The sequence below is a fragment of the Hylaeus volcanicus genome, chromosome 6 (assembly GCF_026283585.1).
Source record: "Hylaeus volcanicus isolate JK05 chromosome 6, UHH_iyHylVolc1.0_haploid, whole genome shotgun sequence".
Classification (NCBI taxonomy): domain Eukaryota; kingdom Metazoa; phylum Arthropoda; class Insecta; order Hymenoptera; family Colletidae; genus Hylaeus; species Hylaeus volcanicus.
Window position 1 is genome coordinate 8,493,853 of NC_071981.1, and position 13,736 is coordinate 8,507,588.

The following is a 13,736-nucleotide window of genomic DNA, read 5'->3' on the forward strand; positions in this document are numbered from 1 at the left end:
ATGTGTATACAAATTTTTTATGAATTTAGTGAGCAGTATAGAGTTCAAAGTCACTATTCCTTATCATTGGAATTGATTGCAAATGATCGTCGAATAAGATTGACCTGTAATTAGATTTCACATACTTAACATTTTAAATGCATTGATGTACAATGTGAGTCACCTGTACTTTCTACCTAGAACATTTCCATTGTTTATGATGATACGTAAAAATATTACAAGATGAAAATATTTTGTTTGAATAGACACATACTATGATAAGTAATATAATTGTCTCAAGTTGATGATTTCCGAGATTTCAAGGTCATTGGCTTTTTATTAAATGGAATGGTGTATTTTCATTATTGCAATATTGTAGCTGATAAGAAGATAAATGTAAACAATATATTGACCTTCAGATGACTTTCTGAGAAATTACTCTTATAAAATCAATAAATGTATATAATTGTTTTTACTATTCTTGTTTTCGAAGTAATGTGCAACATTCTTTAAGAAATAGATTATAAAAATGTATAGAGAATAAATAACGGTCTTTAATTTGAACATAAACTGTAGTTTTATATTCTTGTACCTACATTGGATGATATTAAACGTCTACAAGTTTAATGGCATGTGTAATAACTTCTCAGAAGGTCAATATATTATACATGTTTAAAATCTTTTTATCACCTATAATATTACAATAATGAAAATACCACGTCCCATTTCATGAAAAACCAATGGCCTTTAAATCTTAAAAAATATGATTTTGAGACAATTTTGTTGCCCACGATATAATGTGCCCCTCTAAATTAAACATTTTCAAAGGTTAGAAGACTCACACCGTGTACTGCTAACTGTTGAAATTAACCCTTTACGCTCGAATCGTGACTCTGTCTCTGTCATATCTTGAACACTAAACGTCGATGAAATGATTGTCGGTGAGATAAGAGTGATGAAAGTAAAGTTCATGTTATAATATTTGCAGAATAAAATAAATTCCTATACAGGTTCAATTTTTGTATAAAATAATACCCACTCATTCTACAATACAAATTAATAAAACTTAGCATGCGTTGTACCTATACGGAATACAATCATCTGCATATGTAGAGTGCGGTTAGGTACATAGTTTTATAGTAGTTTATAGTAGTACATTGGCTTCATAAATTTGTTTTTTATTTTGTTCAGTACGCCTACTAAATGGCATAATAAACATGTACTATTATTCATACTACTTTTTTTTCTAGAACGTCAACTAACCATGAACCTTATCTATTAGTTCATCGAATAATGTTAAAAATGATAGTATAATATGACTTAATTTATGTATTGTTATATAATTATACCAGTCAGAGCTCCTACTTTCTCATTTTTGCCTCCAATATACATATGTACATCTAATTGTACGTCGTGTCAACTCTAAAATTTGATAAGCTACAAGTTGGCAAAAACAATATCTGCAAACACATATTCCTATATAACGTTTTATTTTAATTTCATTTACAATCAGTAGCATATATTCTTGAAGTGCTGTCGTTCATTCCAGATCTTTACTTGGAAATGTAAAGCTTATACATACATACAGTGGGTGTAGAAAGTATTCGTACACCAATCAATTTCCAAAAAAACTATGTAAAATTGTAATGTATTAACTTGTTTTTTATAAACAATGACATTCTACATATTCTCGGAAATCTCTAGAAGAATAGATAGAGTACAAAAAAAATAGCTATTTATGTAAGTCGCGAAATTAACAAGAAAAAACAATCAATCGATAGAAATGTTGAAGCAATAAGTATTCGCACAACTGTTTAATTTTTAAAATTTCATTAAAAAATAAAGAAATTTACATTAATTTAAAAGTATATAATACTTCCTTCGTGGGATTTCCTTTTGATTTTATCATTATTGCAACTCTTCTAAGCGTTAAATTACCTAAATTATTAGTTATTCGAAGTGGGATCTTCTTCAATTTTTAAATCTTTTTAATTCTTCTTAATTTTTGAAAGTACTTTCTTGGAAATTCGATGTTTTCTAATTCGTACGGAGCAATAAACTAATGTGTTTACGTTACAAACTCAACTGTAAAAGATTCGTCATAAGAATCGTACAAATACTTATTGCTTCTATACTTTTACCCACTTTTCGCATTCTTTTGTTAATTTCACAAATTATATTAACTAGTAAATGTTGTTTGGACTATATCTATCTTAGAGACTTCCGAGAATATGTAAAATATCATTGATTATAAAAAAGGAAGTTAAGAAACTACAATTTCACACAAAAGTTTTCTGGGAAATTGATTGGTGTTCGAATACATTCTACACCCACTGTATATGTACAGAGTTTTATCATTTAAATCGGAATGTTCAAATATCTCATGGGGAGATGGAGTTTTCAAAAAAATGTCTTTACAAAAATTGTTGAATGCAGTTTGCCAGTTGGTTGAAGAAGGATAGAGCATTTTTTTGTTCGTTTTATCTACTATCCTTGTTCAACTAACCTGCGGGCTGCGTTGAATCTACTAATTTCAAACTTCAATTGAAGGCTTTATATTACAATAAATGACCTTGTATCATAGGTCGATAAATTTGTTTAAACAAATGCTATTATATTATATATAAAAATATATAAGAATCCACCTAAAAAAAAATTAATTTCTTTACTTTCCTTACAACAAAATGATTTATACCATATAATTAATTCGCTTGAACCAAATAACTTTCGTTACCTTTTTGGTAACTTCATGCTTCTCATGAAATATTGAACCATTCCGATTTAAACGATAACACCCTGTATATGAAATCATAGGACACATATCTAACTTTGTAGATATCTTTAATGCAATTCTTCACTGTAACTACATAGTATAATACATAGATTTAATGTTTATTGTTGAAAGGGGACTTCCTCTGGCGTAGCTGCTCGTTAATGTTTTTTTTTTTTTCTAAAAATATTCAATCTGTCCCAAGACCTCGGTAACTCTTTGCATTTAAACCTTCTTTTCCCAGTTTCCGCGTTATTAATCCACAACTCTAATAGCCTTTGTAACGAACAATAAAATCAACGAGTCTTTAACCGTGTTCTTCTTTCACTAGCCAGGATATGGCTTTATCAAGACCTCACGCATCATCCAGCGCTTCAGTACCTGGCCTGGGTGGCACTACCAGTGTGCCTGATCCTCTTCAGTGCTGGTTTTGTGCACATAGTTGCACCGCAAAGCATAGGATCTGGCATTCCGGAGATGAAGACCATCCTACGTGGTGTAGCTTTAAAGGAGTACTTGACCTTCCGCACACTGGTCGCTAAGGTTAGACATCAAATTTTCATTTCGTCGTATTTCTTGCTTCAATGAGCTTTATTGTTTATGGCTGCAAACACTCCAACCGTGTAATTATTATTTTTCTTGCTTTCGAATTGTCAATACGATCGCTTCCATGATAGTTTAGGTTTCATTTAACCTAATTTTTAAATGTAGTAAAAAACAATTCTGAAGCAAGAACAGAATTATCTTAGAATTGATGACTAGTAGTGAATACAAGCTCGCTCTAATTACTTTGAATCAAACACCTAAATTTAAGTATTTTAATATTTTGAGATAATATTTCTTTAAGATTAATATTTATTCATAATAATAACAGTTGCCTTTGATAAAACACATAATAATTAACTTTAGTCCTCAAGAAGCATGAATCTGTCACTGAGCATTCTTCTCTTGTAATATTTAGATGCACCCCGTTGTTAGATTTCTGGGTACTTTACTAAACTAAACCATTTTAAAACTCAAATTTTCAAAAACTTCCATGAATTCCTTATCGAATTGTTTCAAATCAAGACATATATTTAAATTCCAATCACTGGTCTTGTCTCTTGCAAGATTTTTCATTCGTACGTAATAACGTAATTTAAAATCTTCCTAGTAATCGCCGACAAGAAAAGTGAGAAATCATAAACCGAATAAATGGTTTCAAACTAATATTACATCGTCAAAAAGAAAAACTAGGAAATCGGAGTAGTAATCCTAGCAAATCTTTTTCGAGTGCTCATACCTAACTTTCGCAGCGATCGTATTAATTAACCGACCTGCTGTTTTTTCCTGTTTATGACTGATAAAAATCTGTCCATAACCATAGTTTATATTAACTAAGACTTTCAGATGTAAACCGTGTCTTTTGGATAAAGTACTGCGACATTTCAGCAGTATTCTACGTTGTTTCCTCCAGAGATGGGCAAAACCCTAGACTTCGAATAAATCTGAAGTTTGCCGATATGTTTGTCTCGTTCTTTCTCTGGAAAATGTTCAAAAGAGGAAATGAGACAAACATATCGTCACACTTCAGATTTATTCGAAACCTAGGGGTTTGCCCATCTCTGGTTTCCTCAGTGGTCAAAGGTCACACTGATATTGGTATGCCTCGTGTAGTTTGAGTTTTTTAAAGATCTATGCCCACATCATGATTAACTACTAATCACTGAGCTCATGTCACAGTTTTCTGGTTGCCAATAGATCCGTGTTATTTATTATAAACTTTAACAGTATACGAAACTAAAGAATGAACGTCCTTACTGTGAGAGTTGGTTTTGGTATGCGTGGAGAGTGAGTTAAGTTGGTATGCATGGAGAGTGAGTTAGGTTGATATGCGTGTGAGGAAAAGAGGTTAGAGTAAATCAAGTTAAAAAAGCATGCGCGTGGCATTAATGATGTCTTAATATTCTAATCCATTATTAAATATATTAATCACAAAAAGTGTCCAAAATTTGTTCCACCTTCCCACACTTACAACGTACGTATACGATTGTAGTTGAATAAAAGCTGTAACTATACGACTTTGATGAATCGAGGAACGAAGAGAAGGCTATTTTTCTTAACACTGTCTCCTAGCTTTGGCTTCAGGTAGGAAACCGAGTACATTTTGGAAAATTTCGGATCTAGAAGGTATAAGCAATATTCGCCTGAGATACGCGTCTTGCGCGTGAAACATACAGTACATAAAGGCTGATAGAAGTTGTTATTGATATTGGACTAAAACAAAATTATTGAAAAAAGAAACTGTACTCATCATCAGAACAGGAAAACTGTTGAATAATATTCACCATGCCGTCCTCCCAAAAAAAGCAAAGGACCTAGAGTTTACGGATTTGCCAAAATCCACACACCTAATATTGCAATCCGATCAATTGTGAGTACAGTAGGATTCTTAACATATAATTTTGTGAAGTATCTACCTTATCATCACCTTTGAGTTTTTCATCGGCAATACAGACAATCGTCTACGAAACTCGACGTATTTCATAAAGAAAATCAAGAACATCCACATTTTACCAGAAAACATCTTGTTAAACTTTGACGTCCAGACCCTTTTTAACAATGGCCTAGTTTACACCGAATAGTTGATACGCATATTAAGAACTACGGGTGCAGGCCCCCGCTCCACTTCTGAATACCGGCCCACTTACTACTCCTTCAAATCTGCGCCGATTTTACAACGAAAGCGTGATTAAAAAAATCTGATTTTTTGGGGATCTGTTAATAAAGCATTCGCGCGTCCGAATCCATGAACGGCGGTGACGTGAGGTTATTGGTTCACCCTGCAGATGGGCCTGAAATTGGATGCGAGTTTTTAAAAAAATCGACATTTTCGTATTTTATTGTCATTCACGCGGAAAAAAGGCATACATTTGCAGAATCCAAGCATTTTTAGGTCACTAACAGAGTTTTATGGCTCAAACGACGACCAGAGCGTGCTACACTGAATCTTCCTCTTTCGAATGAGCCCTCACTTAGCCTCAAATAGTCTTATATAAGGACAAAAAACGAAAAGTCCTGAAATTATTCCCAAAGACAAGTTCCGCCATTTTGACGATAATGCAGAGCAAGTCACGTACCAAATTTAGTTCAGGAAATCGGTTTGAGATGGCGCTTACTGAAGAGGACTGCTAACGTGAATATCAATACATTGCGACGTTGTCATTCTGGCATAACAGCGTCTATCCTTTCCCTACGCTGCGCTGTTGCCATTCTACTGAAGCCGAAATATTCTTACCCCGGGTCGACACTGCGCGAACACGAAACAAGAACATACCCTAAAAACATTCGCAAGGGTGTTCTTACTGTTGCTAACATGGCGGCGAACATCTACGATGTTCTTACTCCTGTGAAACTGATGTTATTTTGTGGATTCGAGCGATCCGCATCACCTCCATGCTTGGAAATGCTCGAAAGCAAACGACCGTTTACGACCACCCGCCGGCAGATACTCCAAAGGGATAATATGCGTGACCGTAGTTAATATTAGTTCCTTAATATTCATCCAAGTTTTTATGGTTTTTTTGTTGTATCTTGATGAAAATGTATGCAATATATTGGCGAAATTTTTCTGATAAAAATGATATGAAACACGACGCAATCAGCCAATTTTGAGTATCCGGCCTATTAATATTTTTTAAAATACCATTTTACGTCCCTTGTCAGCTTCAGAGAGAGTATGTACTGCAATGAGAATGTTGGATGAATGTTTATATTTAAAACCACTACGTATGTTTACACGCTTTACAGTTGTCAGTTATGTTTGTGTTAGTAATTTATTCATTAGTCATTCATTTTGTTTTTTCTATTGCGCTTAGATTTTGTCTGTTATATATTGTGTGTTGTCTCTGAATGAAAAAAATCAGCCGGAAAGGTCGCTTCATCACTTTATAAAATATAAATAACTGTTTGGAAAATTACAAATGTTTGACATTATTCTGTCTTTGCCTCTCCTCCGTTTGTTGTATCTCCCTCTCTGTCACCGCATCATTGGAGAGACAAGGATCTATCTGTTCTTGTCCCGGAGCTTCCTACTTTTTCCACAACTGTCGCTGAAGTCAACTCAGAGTTCTGCACTGTCTCCTGCGCACCCTTAAGCTACGATTTAAGCTCCAACAGCCTGGGATTAAAATGTGATGTTTACATTTGGCCCGAACAATACCCCACGGGCCAGGCTCGTAATAATTAGTTTTGGTCCGAATATTCGATCGCAAGTCTCACATAACGGGTATAACCCGAATGTATTTAAATTATACTTCGCCCTCGTTCTCAATATAACAACATGTAGTTCCCTCCTCTCCCCGACATTGGTCACAGCGACTTTAGAGAAAAAACAAAAGACGGCATGTGCCGTGCCCACGAAGCACACGCCAACCATCGACGCTCATTCTTTCTCGCTGTGTGACGGAGGTCACTTCGCAAACGTAAAAGTGTAATATTGTGCCATGGGAAAACATAGACCAGAAATAAATGTGGAAGCTCTGCATAAGCAGATGGAGTTGTTGAAGGCTGAAATGAAGAAATTAAAGGAAGGAAGCATGTCTGATGATGGTGAGTGTAAAATTATAATATCCATCAAGCGCCTGTACGAGCTACCGGTTAAGCACCGGACAATGATCGGTTATTCGATTGCGTGTACATGAGCGGTGCAACATTCGAATTATATTAGATGAAAAACTTTCAAATGAAAACGTAGCGCATGCACGAACGGGATGACGGGTTTTTGTTTTACGCGCACAACACATGTGCAGGTTTTAAACGTATGGCGCTGTCTCTTGGTTACAGGTAGCATAGCATCGGAAAGCTCGATTGAGAGTGATACAGTTATGGAGGAAGTTAATAATGGAAGTGATAAAGAAAACGTAATTGATAAGCCGAATGTGGAAGAGGCGGATACCTTGGAAGATGAGTTGGATGAGGATTGCTTGGCTGCTCTAGGAGCAGACCCTACAGTAGATTGTACAAAGCAGGTAAAACTGCATAATTACATTATTAAAAGATGGTCTCATTGGTTTTTCAAAGGGTTAAAGGACGAAGAAAAAGAAAGATTAATAGCCAAATATCCGGCATCGGGAAACTTACAACCACCCAAGCTAAATGCAGAAATTGCTGCAATTCTAATGGAATCTTCGGTTAAACGCGATTCACATTTCGTGGAAAGGCAAAAATTGGCAACGTCCACTTTGGCAATATTAGGTCCCATGTTCAATAGCGTAATAGATGAAAAAGATGGTGTAGACAAAATTGATTTTGTGGAAAAAATTAATGATGCCGCAAAACTGGCAAACCAGTTAGTCTTCGATCAGACGGAGGCTAGAAAGGCTTTCATATTACCAGGCGTTGATAGGCATAAGAAGGCGGTTCTGACTAATACCCAAACAGATGAATATTTGTTTGGGAGTAATTTAAAGGAAAGGATAAAAGAAGCGAAAGCGTTGGAAAAGATTGTGCAGGATATGAAACAGGCTGGACCATCTAGACCATTGAGGCCAGTGAATAATTTAAACTGGAGCGGCTCACAAACGAGGAAGCCGGCGTTTTTGCGAATGGGCCAAGGAAATCATCCGGCAAATTCAAGGCCACGACTGTTCTTCAAGAACAAGCAATTTCCTTACAACTCGAGGGTAAAGAATCAGAATCGGTACATACCAAGAGACAGAGCAGCGCAGAACCGAAGAGAGCAAGAAGGGAGGAGATAAATGTAGGAATTGCAGGGAGATTAAAGAAATTTTATAATAATTGGGAAAAAATCACCGACGATAAGGTTGTCTTGGACTGTCTCAAAGGGTACAAATTGAAATTTGAGAGAACGGGGATACAAGTGAATAAGCCTAAAGTAAGCATTGATTCGGTAAGTGAAATGAGGAAGTATGAACGAGCAGTTGAATTATTAAAGAAAAAGAAAGTTATAGAGAAATGTCATCCAGTTAAAAATCAGTTCATATCAAGTTATTTTTTAATACCTAAGGCAAATGGGTCATGTAGATTTATATTGAATCTGAAAAGGTTGAATGAATTTATTATAAGTAATCATTTTAAGATGGAAAGTATAAAAACTGTTACTAATTTGGTTTTTCCTGGTTATTTTATGAGTAACATAGATTTACAGGATGCATACTTTTTAGTTCCGGTAAGAAAAAGTAGTAGAAAATACTTGAGATTTGAGTTTGATGGCGAATTATACCAGTTTACGTGTCTACCAAATGGTTTGTCTACGTGTCCCTTTATATTTACAAAACTTATGAAACCAGTGATAAAATTATTAAGATCAAAAGGGTTTTCCTCTGTTATATATCTAGACGATATTCTGTGTATTGCGGATTCATATAAAAATTGTCAGATTAATGTGAAGGAGACAAAGAAGTTGTTAAAAGAGTTAGGTTTTCTTATAAATTACACCAAAAGTAGTTTAATTCCGTCAATGCGATGTAAATATTTAGGATTTGTAATAGACTCGGATAAATACCTCGTTGAAATTACACAGGAAAAAAGAGAAAAGTTAAAGGGACTGGTTCAGCATTTTTGTAGATTTAAAATTTGTACAGTTTGGGAATTTGCGCGACTTATTGGCTCCTTAGTTGCAGCCTGTTCGGCTATTGAATATGGATTCGTTTATACAAAATTGTTAGAAAAGGAAAAATTTAGAGTGTTAGTAAATAATAATAATGACTATGGAAGGATCATGAGGGTCCCAAAGACTATATTACCGGACTTGAAATGGTGGGAAAGTCATTTGGATACGGCTGTGAATCCTATAAAAACCAATGACTTTGCGGTTGAAATTTTTACAGACGCATCTGACAGTGATTGGGGTGCAACTGATGGACGGATGGTTAATAAAATTTATGGGTTCTGGAATGATAGAGAGAAACTACTATCGATTAATTTCAGAGAACTTTTAGCAGTTAAGTTAGCACTGTTAGGTTTGGCCGGGGAGTTAAATAATTGTCAAATATTACTAAGAATAGACAATACTACAGCTACTGCCTACATAAATAAAATGGGTGGTACACGGTTGTACAAATATAACAAGTTGGCAAAAGAGATTTGGAAATGGGCTGAGGAAAAGAAGAATTTCTCATTTGCTTCATATATATCGTCTGTTGATAATGTGGTGGCTGATAATCTGTCGAGAATCGAAAGTAATGATACTGAATGGGAATAGGCTAGTTATGCATTTAATAAGATTATGAACAAATTTGGAATTCCGGAAGTAGACTTATTTGCATCAAAATTTAATGATACGTGCAGTAGATTCTTCTCTTAGTTGCTGGATGATAAGGCAGAGAAAATTGATGCGTTTACGGTTAAATGGACGAATTAAAATTTTTACGCCTTCCCACCATTCAGTTTAATTCTGAAGGTTCTAACAAACATAAAAAATGATAAAGCACGGGGAATAATGGTAGTACCGAACTGGCCTAACCAACCTTGGTATCCGTTACTGTTAGAATTACTAGTATCAGAAGTAGTGATATTCGAACCCAATAAAAATTTATTGTCATGCAGGGCAGGCTGTCACCCAAGATATCATCACCTGTCTTTAATAGCAGGAATAGTATCATCAAGGCGTTCGAGATCATGAAAGTCCTTCATACCTCAATGGAGATTTTATTGGCATCCTTGTCGGCAGTCACATATAAACAATATGAATCAGCGTGGAGACAGTGGTGGCAGTTCTACGTGTTGTCAAGTGAAGATTTTTATAGACCTACGCGGAATAGTTTGTTAAGGTTTCTTACATATAGATTTAAGAATGGTGCGTCTTATGCATCTTTAAATACGTATACGTATCCTTATTATCAAGTAATAAATGTGGTGAAGATTTAGTAATAAAACGATTTTTTAAAGGTATTGAAAAAATAGTGCCACCAAGACCAAAGTATAACTTTACCTGGGGTGTATCCGTTGTTTTAAATTACTTAAGAACATTAGATCCCTTGTCGGGTTTAAGTTTACAAGATTTAACGTATAAAACGGTGACTTTAATAGCCTTTTGTACCGCCCATAGGGCCCAGACGCTAGCCAGTATTGTAACGTAATCAGGACGTAAGGAAAGAAATAAAAACGTCGTAGTACTTCGATCCGCGTGCTCTTTATTTCGCGTCCGAAAAACGAATGCCTTCCAACGCAACGGTCGGCGATCGTCATTTCTTTTCGGCGCGACGCGACGTGCTCGCTGCACGCGTCGCGCCGGTTTTCGTACGCTACGCGTGTAACAATACTCTTACAAATTCGGCCAATCCTGACCATGTCCGTCCTCGGACATTAATATTTACGCCAAGGTCGCATGTTTGAGGACTCCCAGGTCCCTTGATACGGTTTTTGTGATATTTGGAACTCGTCGATATCCGCGACTACGTACCGATCGTTCCATAACTTTTTTATTATCTCGTAAGGTCCTCGGACTTAGGTAACAGTTTTCTCCCTACTCCGGGCGTACTATCAAAATTCCGGATCATTACATAATCACCGACGCTAAATTCGCACTTAATCAGACGATGTTTTTTGTCGTAGTACGCTTTATTATATTGTTGCGATCGCGAAATCTTGTTCTCTGCTTTGTCCCTTAGCCCCTCTAGGTCCCGCTCGTTGTTCGCAACGGTATCGAGATAATCGCGGATCCCGTCGATGACTCTGCCCCGCTGCGCCACCCCGAAAAGCAGTTTGCTCGTAAACTCACCGGTCGAAGCGCTTATGCTGTTATTTAAAGCGTATTCAATATCTGGTAGCGTCTGATACCAGTGCTTCCCGCCTGACTCATCGGTGAGCTTCGCGAGCATAGGTGCCAAAGTTCTGTTGAACCGCTCGCCAAAGTTCTGTTGAGCCTCCTGTTTGTTCCGCCGTTTTCCGTTGCGTCGGCTCGGCGGGCAAAGGTATTTTTTTCCATTGTGCTCATCATTTCATCCGTAGAGCGAAAGCGATGCATCCTCTTGATCCCTCAAGTTCATATTGGGAATTCCGCGTATCGCGTATTCGATGATTTCGAGCTCTTGCAAAGAGACTCTGCCGGCCAAAATAATTTTATCGTGGAGATAGTCTGCGAATATTTCTCCCGACTGCCAAACACGTTTCTCGCACTCTTCACGTAATTCTAAACCACTCTTTCAATGTCCAAACATTTTCCCCATTCTCTCGAGTAGTTCCGTGCAGCTTAAATCTACGCAGTCCGCCTGTGCGATGTACCACTTCAGCCGTATAATCACTTTGCCGTATAATCATCTAAGGCGTAAACGTGGATAAACTTCTCCATTTGTCTTTTCCAATGGTCGCAGTTGCCTGAACCGTCGTAATCGCTAACGATTTCCTTCACGTCACCGATGAAGTCGATGAAGACCTTTCGGCCGCGTTTGGATCACTTAACCTCATAATTTCCAACTCTATTCTAAGGAGGCGTACCTCTCTTTCGGCTAGTTCTTTTTCGCGAAGCAGTAGATCTCTTTCCGTGATCTGAGGCTGTGCGGGTGGAACATGCAGGATTTCAATCCGTGTCTCCTCGAACTGCGTCGTCTCGAACTCAGCCGATGGTCCGGCCTCGGTTTGTTCCAGAGAGTTGTCCTCCACCAGATCAGCTTCCGCTATTCCCGCTTCCAGTAATCGGTTCACGAGCTCGCCATTTACGCCGGTGGCCGACATGCTCAGACTACGCAGCTTTTGTTTTAACGTGGCCACTGAGAACGTGTTCATTTTCGATATCTTTTTAATCGCACTGCGTAACTGGATCGCGTAAAATCGTTCGTAATCGAATTAATTATGCCGTTTAACCGTCGGACGCGTAACTTCACTTAAACCTCGAGTTTCAAACGCACAGAACACGGAAACGTTAGTTCGTAACCACATAAAAGTAAATTGAACGAAAATCACAAACACATAAACGTAAATCACTTAAAGTCAATGGAACGTAAGAGTTTTCTATGTACGTAAGTTTAATCGCAGACGTTCACTGCGCGTCGAACATAAAGACGCGTACATAAATTGTGAATTCACATAAAGTTCTATCACCGTGGAATCCGTAATATTCCAAGCAAATAAACCGCGTAATTGTCACACTGTGAGCGCGTAAGACTTTATTCCACTTCTGAAAATTGTAACGTAATCAGGACGTAAGGAAAGAAATAAAAACGTCGTAGTACTTTGATCCGCGTGCTCTTTGTTTCGCGTCCGAAAAACGAATGCCTTCCAACGCAACGGTCGGCGATCTTCATTTCTTTTCGGCGCGACGCGACGTGCTCGCTGCACGCGTCGCGCCGGTTTTCGTACGCTACGCGTGTAACAATACTCTTACAGTATTAAAGTAAGAAATGTTAGAAATACGGAAGCAGGCTTAGAAATAAGAATACCAGATGTGATAAAAACATCAGGTTGGAATTGTTGCCAGCCACTATTATATTTACCAAGATTTTCTAATGATAAAAGACTGTGAGTGGCATCGGTGATTGAATATTATATGGCTGTTACCAAAGATTTAAGATGCTCGGATAGATTGTTTATAGCTATTGTGAAATCACATAAAGAAATAGGTTCTCAAACGATCAGTAGATGGATCAAGACTGTGCTAGCGAAAAGTGATATTGATGTAAAGGTTTTTTCAGCGCATTCGACGAGACATGCATCTACGTCGCATGCACTGAAAAAAGGGATTGATTTAAACGTGATAAGTAATACGGCAGGCTGGACTAATACCTCCCGCGTTTTTGCTCAATTTTATAATAGACCGGTCTTACCGGAAAATAATGGTTTTGCATTAGCGATACTAGATTCGTAAGGCAATATTATAAATATTAGTTGCGTTCAATTAATGTATATCATTTAATAGTTAGAATTGATACCAAATACAAGTGTTGTGTCAAAAAATTGTTTACTCTAAACATCTACATGTAATATTGAGAACGAGGCCGAAATATAATTGAACGATCAAACGAACTGGTGAAGTTCGATCGCATTTATA

General features: G+C 36.9%; 1 protein-coding gene across 4 annotated transcripts in view; it reads left to right on the forward strand.

Moving 5' to 3' along the window:
- LOC128878188 (chloride channel protein 2-like) overlaps positions 1-12,009 on the forward strand; it is a 184,028-nt gene extending 172,019 nt beyond the window's left edge. For 2 of the 4 annotated variants that reach the window (XM_054126191.1, XM_054126194.1), the window contains 3 exons: positions 3,081-3,292; positions 10,298-10,547; positions 10,640-12,009. In XM_054126191.1, coding sequence (XP_053982166.1) covers positions 3,081-3,292; positions 10,298-10,547; positions 10,640-10,830 — 653 coding nt within the window. In that variant the 3' untranslated portion in view covers positions 10,831-12,009. Of the gene's footprint in view, positions 1-3,080; positions 3,293-7,026; positions 8,640-10,297; positions 10,548-10,639 lie in introns of those variants that run through there. The other 2 variants (XM_054126193.1, XR_008457353.1) reach the window with 2 other exon arrangements.
- The last annotated feature ends 1,727 nt before the right edge of the window (positions 12,010-13,736 follow it).